This window comes from Plectropomus leopardus, chromosome 24 (assembly GCF_026936395.1).
Source record: "Plectropomus leopardus strain MGB_pleo_1.0 chromosome 24, ASM2693639v1, whole genome shotgun sequence".
Taxonomy (NCBI): Eukaryota; Metazoa; Chordata; class Actinopteri; order Perciformes; family Serranidae; genus Plectropomus; species Plectropomus leopardus.
In genome coordinates, this window is record NC_142199.1 from 2,369,211 (window position 1) to 2,390,776 (window position 21,566).

General features: G+C 37.1%; 1 protein-coding gene across 6 annotated transcripts in view; it reads right to left on the reverse strand.

Moving 5' to 3' along the window:
• Positions 1–66: 66 nt before the first annotated feature.
• The window catches only part of LOC121962891 (uncharacterized), a 326,081-nt gene continuing 304,581 nt past the window's right edge, over positions 67–21,566 (reverse strand). For 2 of the 6 annotated variants that reach the window (XM_088074350.1, XM_088074348.1), the window contains 8 exons: positions 21,183–21,253; positions 19,902–19,958; positions 14,229–14,286; positions 10,993–11,112; positions 3,683–3,744; positions 2,907–3,012; positions 2,631–2,709; positions 67–2,537 (listed from right to left, as the gene is read on the reverse strand). In XM_088074350.1, the coding sequence (XP_087930476.1) occupies positions 3,697–3,744; positions 10,993–11,112; positions 14,229–14,286; positions 19,902–19,958; positions 21,183–21,253 (354 nt within the window). In that variant the 3' untranslated portion in view covers positions 67–2,537; positions 2,631–2,709; positions 2,907–3,012; positions 3,683–3,696. Of the gene's footprint in view, positions 2,538–2,630; positions 2,710–2,906; positions 3,013–3,682; positions 3,745–10,992; positions 11,113–14,228; positions 14,287–14,408; positions 14,434–19,901; positions 19,959–21,182; positions 21,254–21,566 lie in introns of all 6 variants that reach the window. The other 4 variants (XM_088074352.1, XM_088074353.1, XM_088074349.1 and 1 more) reach the window with 4 other exon arrangements.

Consider the following 21,566-nt stretch of genomic DNA (forward strand, 5'->3'; position numbering starts at 1 on the left):
CCGATAATGATCCTGTTGTTTCTTGCCTTTTATGTTCTTAACAAAAAAGAAATACTGCCCTCGGGATCTGGGATGTTTCAAAACTTTTTTATTGACACAAAACCCCCCAAAATTCTTTACAAGCTGCAACAACAACCTGAAAGTCACACTTTGACCGGGCACGCTTTATCACAGCTTTTTGGCCAAATACACAAACTAATCTTTTCACAACAGTTCTTCACAACAGTGTAAAAAAAATGACCTTTCATGGGTGACAATCACAGTACAATGTGAATACTACAACATATTCAACATCATACTGTATCATCTATACTTCGTCTATCATTTCATAACGTCTAGACATAACATCAATACAAATATTTACGGTTTTGTCATTATTGCTTCCTGTTGGCACTTAGTGTGGAATGAAACGCTGATTGTAAATGACTATTTTGTGCTTTCAAGTTATTAAAGGTATGGCACAATGCATCCAAATGCAGACACTGACATCATTGTGGCAAATAAATCAGACAGTACATGATGATGTTGTAAAAACGTTTGGTGAAGGGCTGCTAGAGTTTCCTTAGTTGTCCAGTAGAGGGCAGCAAAGCTCCTGCCTCCCCATCAACAGCCTTGGACTTAGGAATCCAAGCAGGTATCGATTTTGGCCGTTACTTTTATTTGGCCTAATATCGGCTTTAGTTTGGGGTTCCTGGGTCGAATGTTTTCACCCTCTAAAAACAGTGGATCCTCCCTGACATATCTTTCAAACTCTACACTCCCTATTTTTTAATGCAGGCTTGTTTGAAAAAGATCTGTCATCTCCAGGACATCGCTGTGACCTCAGCTGGGTTATTTTCTCTCCCTTCAAAGCCACAGAAGACATGCAGTCACAGGTTGATATCGCATCAATTAATGGCTAAGCCAATCCCCGTCAGTAATGCGGAACCGTGCGATTTTGTCCGATCGCCGCAACTTAAAACTATTTCAAACAGGTAAAATCTTGATTCAGCGTTGGGTTGCATGCAGCGTATTGATTCGCTAAGCGCCTCTTTGTCTCTCTCTCTGTTTATCCTGAGACGACTGTAGCTGGAGTGCGAGCTTCGCACTGGGAGTTACCCTCACAGTGACAGCGCCCAGTGTTTTAATGACAGAGTGAAGCTGTTTGTGCGTCGGTGGGAGAATTTCGGCATTGTTTGACTTAGTGTCGGACTTCAAATGCTGCTGCTGTTGGCTCATTCCAACAGGGCGGAAAGCGCAGCAGGGGTGCTGCTTCGAACGATAGCAACAAGCACCCCTGTTTTTTCAAAAAGCTGCCGTGAAATCGGGCATTCTGGGCCGCAACGATCCAAAAAACAGTCCACGAAATCCTTAGAGGAAAGGATTATAAACCCGCTTTCACGGGTCAAGTCATACTTCGTCATGACGATTACTTGATGTGTAAAATTGGCGCAGTGCCCCTTTAACGAGTAAAAACAACAGTTTAAAAACACAGCTCACATAAAGTAGATGTTACTTTGCTGGTGAGTGCACACAGCAGCAGTACTTACTTATTTACTTGCCTACCTAGGGCTCTAATAGCCACCTGACCTCCCCTAGCCCCTCCTCCCCCCCTACCCTCTACCCCCTATCCTCTACCTTCTACCCTCCTGACCACTTCCCCATTATGAGATGCATCTCTTCCCCTCCCCTTAACCCCCTCAGCTATACGTTGCATCCGGGTCTGCCAGCGCTGGATTCGAACCTGCGATCTCAGGTTTGGCTGTCACACAGCTTATCCATCACGCCAACATAGCCTTCCGCACCCAGACTCATTCTCCTGACACTTTTAACCCTCTCCTTTTGTGATGTCGCTTCCAAACTCACGGGGTCGCCACTAAAACTCAAACACAGAATGGGAAATGGGAAATTAAAAAACACTGTTACACAGCAAACCGGCCTCTCGAAAGGTAAAACTCCCATCGCTGCGCGTGTCTTTTAATGACTGATGACTGATGAAAATGAAAATTCTATTTTTTTATTTGTACATTATGACATTAAAGTTCTGCAAAAACTTATATAAGGCACTTACAACTTTGTAAGGATCAAGACATCAGTGAGCAGCAAATGAAATAATGATAAATATAAAACATACACAATAAATAGTGATCCATTTCAACATTCTTTACAAAAATGACAGTATTATGTCCGTTTGAGGCATCGGCCTCCTGACGTACCATCTTTGGAGCGCTATCAGGCCTGTGTGCTGTCACCAGAGGCTGCAGGAGCAGGACTAGCCTGGGCGCTTTCTTCACTATTCTGGCAAAGTGCAGAGTTGGAGCTTTGTTTACATTCTGTTTTCCAATGTTTGCACTTCCCTTTACATTTGTTTTTTCTGGATACAGTTAAAGAAATGTTTTCGGGAGATTTCACAGTTCTATGCAGCATAATGTAGCTCTTTGTGTGTACTATTTGACTTTTGTTTTTAAGTTTCCCCGGGCTCGCAGGGCCGTCAAGTTACCCTCTGCTGGTTTTGCATGTCCGTTTAATATGCTGGGATGGCTTCTGTTGTCTTCTACCTGAAGAAAGATAGCTTGCAAAGTTAGTCATGCTCAAGACAAAAGCTATTTTAATCTTTGAAAATGTGTTTCTGTTCTGCAGTTCAAACTTGCCTGTTTAGCTGCCTCTTGCTTTCCAATCTGCTGCACCATTTTATAAAAGATGCCATCCAGATAGTGAAGCATCTAGAACCTGGAAACAAAACCACATTTGTTATAGAGCGGCTGTTTGTACTTTCAGTTGGGTTTAAAAATGATGTATCAGAATCATTAAAACCCTGAAAATGAACATACTGTAGCAGCAGCTTCAACATCTTAACTTCTATACCTTGTGCAGTAAAAATCTCAACTGAGTACTTTTTTTCTAGAATCAGAGAGTGAAGGACTCACCGGTGTCCCGTCGCTGTCTGTGATCGTGTTGAGACGATGAGCGATGCTTAGCGCGGTGCACTCTCCGAACTTGTCCTGTATGGTTTTCTGGACCACTTCATCTGTCCTGCAGACACACGGGACATGCTTTAGAGAGTTGCAGTTCATGCAGTTTATGAAATAAGTCAGTGTAGTATGCAAAAAAGTACTCATATTATACAATACTATGTCAGCTAGTTCAATGTCAAAAACATTAAATACAAAGTTAGTATAGGATGTCAACAACTCATAGCATGTCAGACAAATGTCATACTGTAAGTCCAAAATATAACAACTCCAGGAACCAAAAATGACAGCATAATTTGTGTCAGAAATCAGTATGAGATGAAAAACAAATTTACAAAATGTAATATATAAGTCAGACCAGTATGTTAAAAAAAAAACTCAGTGTAATATGTCAAAAAATAACAAAAAGGCAGTAAAGCATGTAAAACTCCTTGTATATCAGAAAAAGGTAGTATAAGTATAATTTGTCAAAAAAGTATTCAAAAATATACTGTTTTTGTCTATCAAGATGGCCAGTTGCTGTGTCAAAATTATTCCAACTGTCACAGTGCTTTAACACTTTTTCTATGATTCAACTGAATTACATCCAAACAAGTTCAATTATACAATAATACAGTTTTATAGACTTTATTGTTACACAAATTGTTACCATTGGTACTGGACAATGGAAGATAAAGCCAAGTAAATAACTTTCAGGAATAAAGTAATAAACGTGCAGGATTTGGACAAACCTGAGGACTCTTGATTAGCTCTCAGAGACAGTGTCCACCAGCACCAGCCCATCTGCAACCATCTATGAGGGAGGACAAGATAATAATAATATATATTCACATTTGGCACAAACATGCTCTTTGACTTAAGGATGACCTGATCAGAATTTCTTTGTCAATGGTCGACGATCCAGATCTCTAAAACATACCGCATTGCTTGATCGCATTGTTTTCAGTTTAACATAATTTAATATGATCTCTCTGTATTCTCTTTCGCAGTTTACTGACGCCTCCGGAGAGCTCGTCCACCCTCAGTGGCCTTCGAGACAGCACCTGGAAGGACGGCTGCTACTGATGAAAAGGTGAACTGGTGCAGTGTAAACCCTGCTGGCTGGGGCAAATCGCTACACCTCCACATACATTTTTTCATGGGGACATTTAAATGGGTGTGACCAAAAATGAACTTTAAATCCTGCATAGAATCCAAAAGGGCCACAGCTGAACTCACGTCATCCATTCACTTCTATGCATTATTAGGGAAAGGTGGGTCGGTCCGTGCCAAGGGGGACTTGTTCCCACTGGCTGTAGGGTACCAGTAATATTAACCTGCTAATGAGGGCTGCCAGTTTTTATGAGCCTCACAATACTGTATTTGTACCTTTATTTTCAATACATTTTTAACTAATCAGGTGTTTCTCCTCTGGCAACAAGCGCCAACAATGCTGCTAAAACTTCATTGGTCCCTGTTTGTTTGGGCACATTTGGACTAATTTTTACATTAAAGTATGTGTTTGTGTACAAAGCTAACTATTGAGTAATTATAAATATACACATATATATATATAGATGCAATATTAATGAATTTTAAATGTGACCAAAAGGACACTGTCTGAATGCGTTTACAAAATTTGTCTCACTATGGCATCACAAAACTGTGCACATTAACACTTTAAATTCTTTAAAGCCCTCAGAAGGATCTGTTCTTGTTGCACTTTGTAAAAAACTCTTAACTCACTTATACTTTTACGTTCTGTTTTCCAATGTTTGCACTTCCCTTTAAATTTGTTTTTTCTGGATACAGTTAAAGAAATGTTTTCGGGACATTTCACAGTTCTACGCAGCATAATGTAGCTCTTTGTGTGTACTATTTGACTTGTGTTTTTAAGTCAGCGTCACCATGGCACATTTAACAAATTCCCGAATCCTTTTGTTATTGTGATAGACTGAATGCGTGAAACATTTTAATAAAACACTAATTTAAAGATTTCTTTTTCTTCAATTTTGTAAAATCTAAACTGCCAACTTTTAAATAACTTATAAAGTCAATTTAGTCACATGTACTCTTTATTTTGAAGATACTAATCAATTTTCTTGGATTGTAAACACAATTAGCAACAATGCAAATTGGAATTAACTTCACTCCAAAATAATATAAATGTTCCTACACTGTACTACTACTGCTACTATAGTATTGCCTTTGTCGCCATTTTTTGGACATGCTAAACTATGAGGTTTTTGGTCTTTTTTTAACTTTATTTCCACTTTGTATGCTATAACGCGTTTCTACAAGCTATTCTAAGTGGTTTTCAGCCATTTTTAGGAGGGCTCAAATTTTGACTTTTTTCGCCATACTATACTATTGCCTTTGTCGCCATTTTTTGGACATGCCAAAATATGAGGTTTTCTGGCCTTTTTTGAGTTTTATTTCCAGTTTGTATGCTATAACGCGCTTCTACAACCTATTCTAAGTGGTTTTCAGCCATTTTTAGGCAGGGTCAAATTTTGACTTTTTTCGCCATACTATAGTATTGCTTTTGTCGCCATTTTTTGGACATGCTAAATTATGAGGTTTTTGGTCTTTTTTTAACTTTATTTCCACTTTGTATGCTATAACACGTTTCTACAAGCTATTCTAAGTGGTTGTCAGCCATTTTTAGTAGGGGTCAAATTTTGACTTTTTTCGCCATACTTTAGTATTGCCTTTGTCGCCATTTTTTGGACATGCCAAAATATGAGGTTTTCTGGCCTTTTTTGAGTTTTATTTCCAGTTTGTATGCTATAACACGCTTCTACAAGCTATTCTAAGTGGTTTTCAGCCATTTTTAGTAGGGCTCAAATTTTGACATTTTTCGCCATGCTATAGTATTGCCTTTGTCGCCATTTTTTGCACATGATAACTTATGACGTTTTCTGGCGTTTTTTGAGTTTTATTTCCACTTTGTATGCTATAACGCGCTTCTACAAGCTATTCTAAGTGGTTGTCAGCCATTTTTAGGAGGGGTCAAATTTTGACTTTTTTCGCCATACTATAGTATTGCTTTTGTCGCCATTTTTTGGACATGCTAAATTATGAGGTTTTTGGTCTTTTTTTAACTTTATTTCCACTTTGTATGCTATAACGCGCTTCTACAAGCTATTCTAAGTGGTTGTCAGCCATTTTTAGTAGGGGTCAAATTTTGACTTTTTTCGCCATACTATAGTATTGCCTTTGTCGCCATTTTTTGGACATGCCAAAATATGAGGTTTTCTGGCCTTTTTTGAGTTTTATTTCCAGTTTGTATGCTATAACACGCTTCTACAAGCTATTCTAAGTGGTTTTCAGCCATTTTTAGTAGGGCTCAAATTTTGACTTTTTTCGACATACTATAGTATTGCCTTTGTCGCCATTTTTTGGACATGATAACTTATGACGTTTTCTGGCCTTTTTTGAGTTTTATTTCCACTTTGTATGCTATAACGCGCTTCTACAAGCTATTCTAAGTGGTTTTCAGCCATTTTTAGGAGGGGTCAAATTTTGACTTTTTTCGCCATACTATAGTATTGCCTTTGTCGCCATTTTTTGGACATGCTAAATTATGAGGTTTTCTGGCCTTTTTTGACCTTTATTTCCAGTTTGTATGCTATAACGCGCTTCTACAAGCTATTCTAAGTGGTTTTCAGCCATTTTTAGGAGGGGTCAAATTTTGACTTTTTTCGCCATACTATAGTATTGCCTTTGTCGCCATTTTTTGGACATGCTAAATTATGAGGTTTTTGGCCTTTTTTGACCTTTATTTCCACTTTGTATGCTATAACGCACTTCTACAAGCTATTCTAAGTGGTTTTCAGCCATTTTTAGGAGGGGTCAAATTTTGACTTTTTTCGCCATACTATAGTATTGCCTTTGTCGCCATTTTTTGGACATGTTAGCTTATGAGGTTTTTGGCCTTTTTTGGCCTTTTTTGACCTTCATTTCCAGTTTGTATGCTATAACGCGCTTCTACAAGCTATTCTAAGTGGTTTTCAGCCATTTTTAGGAGGGGTCAAATTTTGACTTTTTTTTGCCATACTATAGTATTGCCTTAGTCACCATTTTTTGGACATGCTAAATTATGAGGTTTTTGGCCTTTTTTGACCTTTATTTCCACTTTATATACTATAACACGCTTCTACAAGCTATTCTAAGTGGTTTTCAGCCATTTTTAGGAGGGGTCAAATTTTGACTTTTTTGCCATACTATACTATTGCCACATAGTCTGGGTTTCCCTGCTTAGGCTGCTGCCCCCGCGACCCGACCCCGGATAAGCGGAAGAAAATGGATGGATGGATGGACTATACTATTGCTTTTTTCGCCATTTTTGGGACATGCTAAATTATGAGGGTTTTTGGCCTTTTTTGGACTTCATTTTCACTTTGTTTTCCATTACGCGTCTGTACAAGCTAATCTATATCATTTTTAGCCATTTTTAGGAGCGGGTCAAATTTGGACTTTTTTCGCCATACTATAGTATTGCCTTTTTCTCGCTATTTTTTGGACATGCTAAATTATGAGGTTTTTGGCCTTTTTTGGACTTTATTTTCACTTTGTATATTATTACGCGTCTCTACAAGCTATTCTATATAATTTTTAGCCATTTTTAGGAGGGGTCAAATTTTGACTTTTTTCGCCATACTATAGTATTGCTTTTGACGCCATTTTTTGGACATGCTAACTTATGACGTTTTTGGTCTTTTTTGACCTTTATTTCCACTTTATTTCCATGCTTCTACAAGCCATTCTAAGTGGTTTTCAGCCATTTTTGGCTATTTTTTACCATGTTAAATAGTTAGGTTTGGGTTTTTTTTGCCTTTTTTCCCACTTCGTATACTATGACGCATCTATAGAAGCTATTCTATGTTGTTTTCAGTCACTTTTAGGAGCATTTAAAATTTGTCATTTTTCAACATACTATACTATAACTTTTTTGACACTTCACTATTTTTCATTTCTTAATGCAATTTGTTTGCCATACATGTTGTTCTTTTTATTTTTCTCCCCCAAAAATCAAAACGCGCAAGAAAAACATTTTTTTTTATTTACAAGAGGAAAACTAGGCTAATTTTTTAAATTGTTTATTTTTGTAATGCTCATTTTAACCAAAGGAGGCTAAATTGCATCATGAGGGGACTTTTCATTGCAAAATCAAACATCAACGGTAGTAGTTACCAGCAGTCTCCAGCATAATGTGAGCATTCAACTGTTGGGCTGCCTTCCTCATAGAAAGGCTTCGTGGTAACCTCTGCTTTAGGTCAGTGTGTACATCTGCTGTGGATAATATTTGTAATTACAGTATGTTTGTGTATTGTCAGTGGGACATTTGGAAACTTTGGCGATATAAATAACTATGGTTATCATATATTTATTGAATACTGCAATTACAATGCTCTCAGTCCTTTAACATCCCCCTCAGTCAGTTCAGACCTCTAGGATTAAATTGTTGAACACACAAGTCAAATGTGGACATCTCTGTGAAATATGAAACAATCAAAAATGAGCTGACGGGCCAGAGTGGGGATTCAGAGTGACTGATTAAATCAGCATTGCATATAATGAGGAACACAGCCCAACAGTTGAATGCTCGCCCTTACTGTTGATGTTAGATTTTGCAATGAAAAGTTCCCTGGTGGTGCGCTTCAGCCTCTTGTGGTCAAAATGAGTATTACAAAAAGAAACAGTTACAAAAAACTTACACATGAAAAAAGAAAACCACATTTTCTCACTTAGTAATTTTTAAAAAATCATCAAAAAATACAAGGGAAATGTCTCAAGTCATTGAAACATTTATTAAAATGTCATATACAAATATTTAAAAATTCACATGCAAATTTCAAGTCAGTCACATGACTCTTAAAATACGTAATTTCACCCCTGATTTTTGGTTTTTAACATTTTTCCTCTGGAAAACATTTCCAGTTGGGTCCTCGACTTTAACCCCTCCATCATTTGTGGCAACAAACTCAACCGAACGACGCAGTCGACAGGTAATAGGGACTGAGCTGCATGCATCAGAACTAATTACTTTAAATAGCCCCAGTCTCAGGCTTATTTTTCCAGTCCACGTCTCTCCAATTTGACAGCTGGCAAAGGTAGCTGCAGCGGTGAGCTGCTGCGTGAGACTTTTCATCCCGTTAATTAATTGTAGGGGAACTAAACCGTGAAAAGCTACAGACAGGGGACCTTTAGTGGCCGCTCTCTTGGCGGGTCTGGCATGACAGCCACTGAGGGGAAGCACACGTTAATAAGCCAGGTGCAAAAGGGAAACTAAAAAAAACAATGTACTGCATTAGTTTTGGGTGGTTTAACTTCATTTGAGCCCGAGCTGAACATGAAGCTATCAAACGAATCTATCAAATACTTTTAATAAAGTGGATAAAAGCAGCTTGTTTTTGACTCAGTTGTTTGAAGAACAAGCTCAATGAAAAAGAGAAAAAATCCCAGTGAAAGCCACAGAAAAGGCAAAATATTAGCCTAAAAGAAAAAAAGGAAAGGAGGGGGTGCTCTGTGCTCAAATGATCTGGAATCAGATAGTACAACCTTGTTAGCATCGCAAGCTTATTTCCATATTAACGACCCCTTCAGAACCTTCAAAGTAATGAATAATTGACAACAAATGAAATGTTTTGATTGTCGTCAGCGCCTGGCGTGTTTAATGTTTCATATGTTGCTTCTGAGCTAATTATGGAGATGGCACATTCGTCAGAAATATGTCCCCCTCGCAACCCCTGCGCGACCCTCCCACCGTCCTCCGCAAATGCCCGAGTGTTTCCAGACAGGCGAGGGAGGGAGGCCGGGTACACGCAGCCACGGGCCCTGTTGTAATTATCAGCGCTCGCAGGCGTTGTTTGGCCACAAAAACACCACATATTACAACCTCGGAGGGAGCAGGCGATGCAAAGAAAACTAAAACGTAATTTAACGGCCACGAAAGTATTTTTGGATATGTGATGTCATCGTTTCTTCATCTTATCTGGATATGAAATATCGTCATAGTTTGTTTTGAATTCTTTACTTAAGGCCAAAATATCTCTGTTCATTGTTTCAGTGCACATATTTTTATATATTATATAAATATATATTTTGAACTCACCTACAGACTAGTTTTATACGTCGCATTGTTGCATAAGGCTCAGTTTTATATTTTACACACTCAGCACATTATCTATATTATAATTCCATAATTAAAATTTTATCCTATCTGATCATTTTTTATTTTCATTATTATGTCTTCTTTGTCTTTTAATGTGAAGCACTCTGTGTATGTAATTTTTTTGTTGTAAAGCAGGTTGGGCCACATTTTTAGTTTTTTAATTTTTATTTCTATGCTTGTTATTATTATTAATATTATGACTATCATTGTTATCCTAACGTTTATTTAAATATTCACACACTGGTGCTAATTGTCAGTTAGCGTATTTCTTTACATTTATATTTTTATTCACTTTGAATACAATATTTTTTAATATATTTAAATATTTACATACTAGTGCTAATTGTTTACTATTACTGTATTTCTGCTTTTATATTCATATTTTTATATGCTTCTACTTATTCTTACTTGGGATAATCGGCATCAGAGCGACTGTAACGAACCATAATTTCCTGCCAAGGATCAATTGTTGAGTCTAACTGGACGTTTGTGCTAAATTTGACGACATTCCTTAAAGGCCATATTGGATTCAAAAGAGAGAGGTGGACAGTTCACCGTGGCCTTGACCTTTGACCACCAAATTCTCATCAGTTAATCATTGAGTCCAAGTGGATGTTTGTGCCAAACTTGAAAAAAATCTCTCAAGGTATGCTCTTGAGATATCGCATCAATGAGAATGAGATGGAAGAAAGGTCACAGTGACCTTGACCTTTGACAACTACAATCTAATTATTTCATTCCTGACTTTAAGCTAACATTTGTGCCAAATTTGAAGCGAATTTTTTAAGTTTTTGGGGCATTACGTTGAGAAGACAGATCAAAAACTAGCACACCGCTAAAACTAGGCGACTGCAGACTGAGCATCACACAGATAACGTTACTCACCTTTGACAAGATGAGCCGTTTTGGTTTCGTGTAGCAGCTGCAGGCGGATGCTGAATTTACCGTTCGTTGTCCCGTGAAGGTGAGCGGCTCCGAAGACAGTCCTTCAGCGCCGCGTCTCACCTGTGTAAAGGCAGCAACAGAAAGTTTGAATCAAACAGCTCAGTGTAATCACTGAGAGATTTCTGCCTCCACTGACTAATGCAGTAAGTCAGCACAGCTGCCGCCCACGCAGGATGGCGGCTGCGTTGATGGCGGCATCCACGTGTATAGTATGTCTATGAGCGCGCACGGCTGAAAAAATGTGGACGACCTCCGATCGCGGTCCGAGCAATCGAATCTCAAGACGCATTCAGAAACATTAACAGCAGGTGTGAACAGCCAGTTCACCCACACTGATCTCCATCTAATCTGAGCCCAACTTTTCGGCAGCGGTTAGTTGTTGATGAACTTTTTGGCCGCCACCTTGTCTCTCTGATGCACCTTGACAAGACGCCAGACAAACCGGAGCTGACAGGGGTCGTCCGTGTCAGACAGAGAGACAGCTGAAGCGCGCGTGTGCTATATTTGGTTGTTTGTGTGTACTACATGTGTTTGTTTGTGTGCGTTTAAGTGTTTATCTCTACACGCTCCTGAGTGTGTGTGTGTGTGTGTGTGTGTGTGTGTGTGTGTGTGTGTGCAGTTGTCATGGTCCAGTCAGGTCGGAGTATCCTGAAGACACTGTCAGGCAGGATTGATTTCCTCTTTCCCGATCTGTGGAAGCATTCCTGTAACACAGCTGACCCCCCGAGTTGCGTTACCTTGTCATTTTGCGACACGAATCAAAGTGAAGACGAGCTAGAAATAGCCGCACGGCGACCTTGAACTACGACGAGGAAGAGGAGACGGGAGTGACGGGAGACACACACACACACACACACACTGTACACAGGTTCATGCACACACATATTTGTGTCGCTCGCTTTCAAGATAATCCAAACATTTTATAAAAACAAGTTATTTTATCTTTCTCCAAGATAAAATAAAACGCATACTGAAAGAAACAATTTGAAAAGGTTGTAGTAAGTAACATTAATACTAACAAAAAATATTTACTCTGGAGAGTTTGACTTCTAAAACATTTGAGACGATTTAAAGGAAAACTTAAACCCACTAATGATCGTTTTATATCAGTTATATTTAGTCACCCCGTGTTAAGCTGAATTCTCGCATTCATCCACGGGGAACAAAAAATCCAAATCAGGACGAAATTCTCACTGAATTTAAGTCATACGAGTCCACGTTTAACCCTCTGAAACCGGAGAAAATCAGATTAATTTCTGTCAAAGACAAAAAAAACGGCAATTAGAAACTCGGCAAGAAATGTCCCACAAGATGCAGGAAACCTGTAAACGGTAACAAAGAAAACGACCTGATTTTAGTTTTAAAAAAAGAGGAAAATGATCAGAAACTAGGGGAAAATGTACAAAAAATATATTTATAATGATTAGAATATATATTTAAAATTGTGGCACAGAAAAAAAAATGCATTTTTTGACAGGTAATTTTCTCGTATTTTTTTTTTTTTTAACTTTTCTTATTTGCTTATTTTGAAGTAATTTTCTTGTAACTTTTGACTCATTTCTTGCTTTTTTGGGGGCCACGTGTTAAATCGCACATTACCTTCTCTCCCTATGCTTTTAAAAGAAATCAAACCAGTTTGCAAAGGGTTAACAACAGCAAAACTATATCAAAACATCTGTTTATGAACTCTCTCGCGCGCTTCGAGTGAAACTTGTTTGTTGTCTTCAAAGCCAGACTCCACTGACAAAACCAGTGATTTTACCTCGCTGAACACTGGAGCTGCTGGTCTCCCGCTGCCTCGATCTTTCACTTTGTGTGTGTTATTGTGTGACTTTTGTGCACCTGAATTAACCCTTAAAAAGAGCAAAAACACAAAATAACACAAACAAACTATCTGATTGAGGCAGCAGCGGAGCAGCAGCTCTTGTTTTCAGTGAGGTTAAATGACAGTTTTTCTCAGTGGAGTCTGGCTTTGCAGAGAGCGTGCATAAATAAGTATTTGGCTGCAGTGAGGACGGTCTTTTCAGAAAACTAGGCTGTCTATGAAGCAGAAGGATGAAACAAAGGTGGCTGTGGCATTTGCTTGCAAACTATAAAAAGACAGTTTAGTGGTAAAATACGTTTTTGAAAACATTTGAAGGGAGAAAAGGGAAACTCTGTAACAGCGCTGCTTAGATTTACCGTTTACTCTCAGTTTATTTTGGCCGGTTTATACAATAAAAGAAACATTACGGTGCTGCTTTTGCACAAACTCTGCACTAAATACGTTTTTGAAGAGATTTCAGTCAGGAAACAGGAAGTGCAATACGAGAATCTTGGTTTATATTTAGTTTTATAGTTTGATTCAGTTTAAGTTTTGAGAGCAAGAGAGAGAAAGAAAAGGGCTGCCAAACTGTGTTTTAGTGACGGCAAACGAAAATAAAAAAGCGCGATCTGTCGTTTGAAAACAGCGAAATTTGAAAGTGAAAACATTTGAGGGAATATCCTGTTAAAACTTTACAAAAAACAAAACATGTTTTACAATTTTCCCACGATGTACGAACAAACACAATGTTTGCAAATGAAAAACACAATTAACAAACTAATATATTTAGTTTTGCCAATATGCATAAAGTATTTCTACTGTATCATGCTTCAGATAAAAATGAGATTGTACTGAGTTTGGATATGGTTCTTTTGTTTGATATAGTTTTCTTTTGTTAAACGTGGACTCCTGTGACTTCAATTCAGCAACATTTCCTCTGTTTCTGTATTCTTTGTTCATTATGGAGTCGTGCGAGAAAAACTTTTTTTTTCATGAATTCAAAGCAACACGTGGTGATAACTGACACAGAAATGGTCATTTGAGGGTGAAGTATTCTTTAAAAACCAATATGTTAAAAAAAATTTAAAAAAATCTTGCAATAAACATAGTTCTAAACTAATAAATTGTTTTTTCTCTAAATGCCATAAAAAAATGAGGAGTATTTAATCCAAACCTTCAGCTGTAAGTCCTCTCATCCGCCAGCAGAGGGCAGAACAGCACCACGAAACACGCAAATCTGACTCAACCAGCAGCAGCATCCACCGAGGCTTTTAAAATCCTGACAGACACACACACACACACACACACACACACACACGACCTTTAACCCCGACCAGGTGAAGATAGCAGGTAAAATGTCAGTTTAACTTACATATTTTAAGTGTGAAAATGCGCCTCCACTGTGGGACCACGGAGCAGCGTCGTGTTTCCTGCAGAAAAAAGACACAAAAGGTGAAGAAAATCTATATCAGGAGCCTCAAATATAACATTTCTTCACATTATAATCTTGAAAATGAAATCTCAAATCACATACTGACTAAAGATATCTGACCTGTGAGTCGAGATCTTCAAATCTTCTGCAAAAAATAAATAAATAAAAATAATTCTCCCACAAAAAAGCAGATTTCCTTTTAAACTTTGGTGTCCAGATTTGGTTGAAATGATAAAACATGTCGCTCTGCATAAACTATTTTTTCACTGTATCGATTCATGTAAAGCATTTGAATTAACTGTTTCTGCGTCACATTAAAGGAAAATAAACATTTTCTTTTTGGACACTGATTTTCTTTGCTGCCTGATTTTTGTGAGTAAAAAATAGACCCTGTTACCATCTGTTAATAAATAATGTTTGAGTATTTTATCTAAAGAAGTTACAAAAAGCTCACAGATAATATATGGCCAAAAGTTTGTAGACACCCTCAATGCTACAGAATACAATCATTTTGCATATTTTTGCCTCTTTCCTGTTACAACGTGAAAATATTCTCATATAAAAAAACAAACTGCATTGTTTTCTCAATTTGTTGTGAAAATAAAAAGTATGAAACCCGAGGAGGTTAGTCTGTTTTGGCAGCGTAAATATGTTTAACCCTTTGAAACCTGGAGCCCTGTCACTTTTCTGGTGCTGCAGACTAAGACAAAGAAATGTGCCACAAATTGCAAGAAATTAGTCGATTTACAAAGTTAATTTTAAAAAAAGGAAAATGTCAGGGGAAAAAAAGAAAAAAGGGAAAATTTATGTACAGGTAATAATCATAATTACATTAAAAAAATGTTACCGAACCACTGTAATTTTTTCAAGCATCTTTTTGAGGTCATTTACTTTTTAAAAATTTAATTATTTATTTTAACTAATTTTTAAGTAATTTCCTTGTACTTTTTACTAATTTCTTACTATTTTTTGGGGTAATTTCCCCTTTTGTCGCTGATTGCCTTCTTCCTATGTTTTTTTTTTTAAAGAAGAAATCAAGCCAATTTGCTCAGGTCTCAAAGGGTTAACAACCACATGTGGGTGCAGTGTTTGGGTGTCTACATACTTTTGACAAAACTGTATGTTCCAAGTTTACAATCAAACTCAAACATGATCAGGTGATCGTGTCGCCCACAGTTTGCTGGGAGTCGCCTGTGTCATCTGGTCTGCTATCCTCCTCCCACACACACACACACACACACACACACACACACACACACACACACACACACACACACACACACACAGAGTGAGAGAGCGCCGAGGCCCAGCTGGGCGAGCTAGCTGCTCTCTCAGAGCTATTTGGTTGGTTATGGATCCCTGAGGGACGCCGCTGCCTCCTGTGAGCGGAGGATCCATGCCAGGCCCTCAGTCGAACCTTGTGTGTGTGTGTGTGTGTGTGTGTGTGTGTGTGTGTGTGTGTGTGTGTGAGCGAGAGAGAGAGAGGAGATACTCTGGCTGGCACTTTTTCAAACATGCGCAAAAAGACGACAGCAGCGAGGACGTGTGCTTCTGCTCACAAAAAGTTGACTTTTATTTAAACGACGTATTTTAAGAACGAATCTTGATTAATCATTTTTGCAATGTGAACATTTAAAGGAAAAAAAAGGAGACAAATTTTCTCATTTTGCAGCCTGATGGGAATAAAAACCGGAGAAAACACTTTGCTGGAAGCAGATACATCGGTGCTATTCAGAAAACATAATTCATCTATTTGACAACATCTTCCAGACTGTGATCGATCAGATCTCCGCGTTAGGAAAGTCTGCATGTTTTTCAGCAAACTCACTCCAGCTTGGTTTGATTTTTAAAAAACAAGCTGGACTAATCATATTTAAAAAAGGTTTCGTACTAAAAGTTTCAAATCAAAGGACCAGTACTGAAATTTTGGACTTCAGGAGGTCCTGCATGTTAAAAAGTCTTAACAGGCGTTACATTAATTTGTCTAAAAAAAGGCCTTAAGTGGCATAAAAACGTCTTAAATCAATCTTTCAAAATCTTAAATGCTACAGGAAGGACGATAATATAAATGATGATTTTTTAAAATTACTAAATGTCTCTTGCACTAATGTCAAAATTTTAAACATTTTTTCAACATTTCAAGTTGGCGTCAGAGACGGTTTATTATTACGGAGGGCGAACTTACAGATGTTTTTTAGGTGTTTTATTTGTTTTTGTGTCATTATGTCGTTTTAGAGCTTGTAGATGTGAAACAAATTTCTATGAAAACGTACAATGAAGTATCATCTTATCTTCTGACTTTTTAACGAGCAAAAAAGGTTATTTTATATGTTTTATCTTAAAAAAATAAACTCATAAAATTGTCCTTAACCCTTTTTGTGATATTTTTTTCCTTAAATTTTGGTTAATGTAAAATTAAATTTCATTCTGAGTGACATTTGAAAAAAAAGTCTATAATCTGACTTCTTCTGGGAGCCGAATTAATTAAAAACACCAACTTTTATGTCAAATAACGTACAGTAAAACAAAAGTAAAAAAAGTAAGTGATTCCTGAACCGTTATTTTGTACGCTGCAGTCGTGCAAAAGCTTTTTTTTCTTCTGAATTTTGTTTTCACGAGCTTGAAAATCACGTTTTAACTTTCCAAAGCATCATTTGCACAAAACTTTCAGTTTAAATTTCAAGTTCAGATTTGAGGTAAACTGTACTGAAGTGTCGACATGTTACTTATTTATCTTTTTTATCTCATCTTTATTATCTTTATCTTTATTTATTTTATCATTGGTAAAAACTTTATTCCCTCAGGCTGAATGAAGTCCAGCTTTATGTAAAATGATCAAAACACGTGATCAGCTTTGAAAATATTTCACAATGCTGCAGATTTATCGACCGAAACAAAAATAAAGTACAAGATAAAATGCTGCTCTCACGTTGGTGCGTTATTTCAGATTAGAAAGGCTGATGTTACGCACATAAAAAACAACTGTTTCAGGAGATCCGCACTCTATTAAAAACTCACAGTAACTTTAATTTTGCAACTTTGATCGAAAAAATCTTCATCATGTATTATCAAGAAACAAACAAATAAAAAAAAAACGACCTACTGAATACGCTTAATGAAGCTCTCCGTCAGTTTAAAAAAATTTCAAATTAAAATAATAATAATTAAAATTACAGAGAGCTTTTAAGACAGCGTGCCGATCTGCTCTAAATTCTTGCATTATTAAAAATTACCAAATAATATTTAATGTAATTTTAAACACTCTGATTGCAGCTTTTTTGCACAACGAGCACATTTACTTTTGATTCTTTGAAAGTACATTTTACTCAAGAAAAACTACACTTTTTTAAATAATGTTTGCAGCACTTTTACTTGCAATGTAGTATTTTTGCAGTACTTTTACTGATATTTACTTTTATGATATTCAATGCATGATCAGCTTTGTGTATTCGTGCAGCTGTGTTGGCAGTCCTCCATATTTAATCTGTTGTCTCATCAGACTTTAGTTACATTTTTATTTATTTGTCTACACATCAAGAGCTGAAACAAATTTGATACTTGATTAATCAGCGTGAGTGATAATTTTTTAGAAATAAAGTCAAAGTTCTTGATCAAAGCTTCTCAAATGTGAATTTATTTTGTTTTTTTTAATTCCTCTATGACAGGAAACTTTGGATTGTGGTAAAAAAATACATTTGAGGACGTCAGCACGGGCTTTAGGAAACACAGACTGATATTTTTTTCACCATTTTCTGATATTTTATGGACAAAGTTAGAAAACAATCGACAGATTAGGCGAATTAGCAATAAAAATAATTGTTAGTTGTTGCTCTTTATCCACCTTTCATTTATTACACTCGACAGTTTGACGCTCTTTTTCTCTTAAAACACCCCAAACATTTGTAATGATGCACAGAGATACTTTTTGGTCTTTATTTAGTACATTTTCTTACATATTTTTTCCTATTCTGTGAATGTTACTTGTTGCTTCGCGCACTTTAATGTAAATTTTATTTACTTGTCATTAAATGTATGACTGTCTTGCTTTAATCCTGTGAAAGCCAGAGCGGCTTCATTATTTTTTTGTGCAAATTGGTGTGATTTCTTCCCCCCAAAAAAAAGAAAAAAGGAGGAAAAGGAAATTAGAAAAGTTCCACAAATTACAAAAAAGCTACGGAAAAATGGCTAGGGAAAAAAAAAGCTAATAATTACATTTTTTAAATTATTTAACATAATTATTATAATTCTAAAGCTGTTTTTTTCCTTTTTATTTTTATTTTATTTACAATTTTTTAAACCCTTTTTTTCTTGCTAATTTTTGGGAAATTCAGGCCAATCAAGCCAATTTGCCCAGGTTTATAAGGGTTAAACTGTAACATATTTTGGGATACAAGAGTGCCACCGTCAAGAGAAATATGCAACCGTATCCGCAGTCATTTCTCCGTTTTCCTTTTGTCATATTCTTTAGTTTATGAAACGGTTTCAAGCTAAAGCTGAGAGGCTTGTTTTCCATATTTCCTAAAATAAAGAGTCAAAATATTTGAAGTTATATGCTTCTCATTCCAAAAACAGAGCCTGTGTATTTTGACCTCCTCTCCTCCGTTTCAGTATTTCCTGCTCGCAGAGCGAACCTGACAGAGACGGATGCAAATGCTGTTGTTCATCCTCGTTTTAATTGTGTGTCGATCCTGCAGCTTTGGAGTTTTGCATATGTAATAAAAACTACTTTTTCTTTTCACCCTCTGAGCTCTAAATTTCCAGCTCTTAGTTTCAGTTTCTGCCTCGCCTTTTCTGGCTCCGACAACTTTGTTCCATTTCTCATTCTCTGGCATAATTACGGCTTTATAGCATTCTCCACTGCTCGGGCATGCTGTAGATATTTCGCTCCCCCCTTTTCTCTCTTTTTCTTTTTTTTTGTCTTTTTTGGTTTGGCTCTCATTAATAATTCACAGAGAGAGAATGGGAAATTTTAGTGCAATTTGCAGCTGCTGAATCCCAGTTATTGTTTTGCAGGGTGTTGCACAGAGAGAGAAAACCTCGGACGAAGGCTTTGTAGTCCTGAATGTAATTTGGCTGTGTCTCTCTGACAGGCCACACATCATTAGGGGGGTGAACGGGATGTGGGGGGGGGGGTAACGGCTCCGTCCAGCCAGTCAAACACACTGTCCTCATCTGTCGCTCCAAACCCCAGACGCTCTGCGTTTCCTTAATGCTTTTAGATGCTGTTTGTTCATATTTATGCCTCATAACTATCTATGTTTTATTCCGTTTGTTTGCATTCGACCAGGCAGACGCTGAATTATTCAGAGCGGGCCGAGAAGATGACAAAGACGACGGGAAACTTTTGGCCGCTTTTCTGTCAGAATGCAAGACCAGACGCTTCTTGAAAGGAGCAACGACGGCTGCGACGACCAAGTTTTTTTTGGTTTTTTTTAGGGCATCCTGGTGGCCTATTGCTAGGGAAACATAACTGCAACAGTTCGACGCCTGCCGCCGGGGACCTTTGTTGCATGACATACTCTGAGCCCCATGTTTTCTGGCTGTCTCTAAAATGTCAGCTAATAAAGGCAAAAATGCAGAAAATGTAAAAGTTGTTTTTTAATCTATACTCACTTTTCAGGCAAAGCAGCAGTGTGGCAGTGAAGAAACTCAAGTTCAAACTGTTGTGAACTGAAAGATTAGAATGACATTTTCTCAGCTGCAATGCATTTAGTTCAGGGCCTTCTCATTTTGTAAATACCAAAAATAGGAAATATAACGAGTCAAAATGGCTGTAGACTAAAAGTTTCCGCCCCATGTCAACATAATTTGTAGCAGAAGCATGTCAAACTTTTAAAGCTTTCCTTAACATCAACTAAAGAGAGTTTGTTTCTGAAATTAGGAGATTTCAAGAACTGAGGCAGCACAGAGATGCATCAATAATAAAAAGTCATTTTTTAGTAACTGAGGGGATCCTCAGAGAACCCGCAATACGATATTATCACGATATAATGTTACCATAATGAAATATTATCACCATGCAATATAGTGATACAATATCGTCACAATATTCTTTTGATACAATATTATATTACATATTATTCCGATACGATGTTATTATTATACTATATTTTCACGATACAATATTATACTATGATATCATCATGATTCAATATTATCAAATTATCACGATATGTTATTATGATACAGTATTATCACGATAAAATATTATCACGATACAGTATTATTATGAGAGGGTATTACCATGATATAATATTATTTCGGTATGATATCACGATACGATAGATATGATCATGATACAATATTATCACGATACAATAATACGATTTAGAGATTGATTCAAAGGGAATTACTGTTCTTTCGTCCTTTCCATTCCTTCCGTGTTGATCAAGAAGTCTAAACCTGAAATTTTACATTGGAATCAACCTCGACAACAATCGCAAATTTCTTTGGAGACCTACGATACGATACGATACGATACGATACGATACGATACGATACGATACGATACGATGTGATACAATACGTTGCAATGCGGTACAATATGATACGGCAAGTTACGGTATGGTACGGTATGGTACGGAATGGAACGGTGCGGTACGATACGATGCCATACGATACGATACGATAGGATGCGATACGATACAAAACGATACAACATCACGCAATACAATACCATACAGCGTAATACAGAGCGCTCCACTCAAGAAGTTTATGCACAAATTCCACATACAACCACACAAACAGCACCTGCCCACAAAAACACACCAGTCAGTTTTAAAAAGGAGAACTTTCTCACCAGACTTTACCTTTTAACACTGCAGTTATTAACTTATATATAAATTTAAGCCCTAGTTTAAGTCTGAACTTCATTGTTTTCCTTTTCTTACTCACTTTGACTTGAGTCCCGTTTGTGTGCTGATTTCTTTCTTTCTTACCTGAATCCTCCTCTTAACTTCTGAACCCTGTGAAGAGAGCAAAACGACGTCAGTTTTACACACTCAAATCACAGACCATCACAGATATATCCGAATCGTCTTATATACTGTCTAATAGGCATGATATGAGAATTTTATTTTTTAACAAAACATACAAAAAAAGAGTGATTTAGAATAATGAAATTCCCAATTAAATTTACTGTTTTGGTGCACTAATGTCATTTCGGACAATAAAATGTATTATTAAACTGTAAAATACCCTGCCTCCATTATAGATCTTTGTAACAAGTATTTTATAACCATAAATGAGTGATAAGTGCATTGCATAATTGCATACATA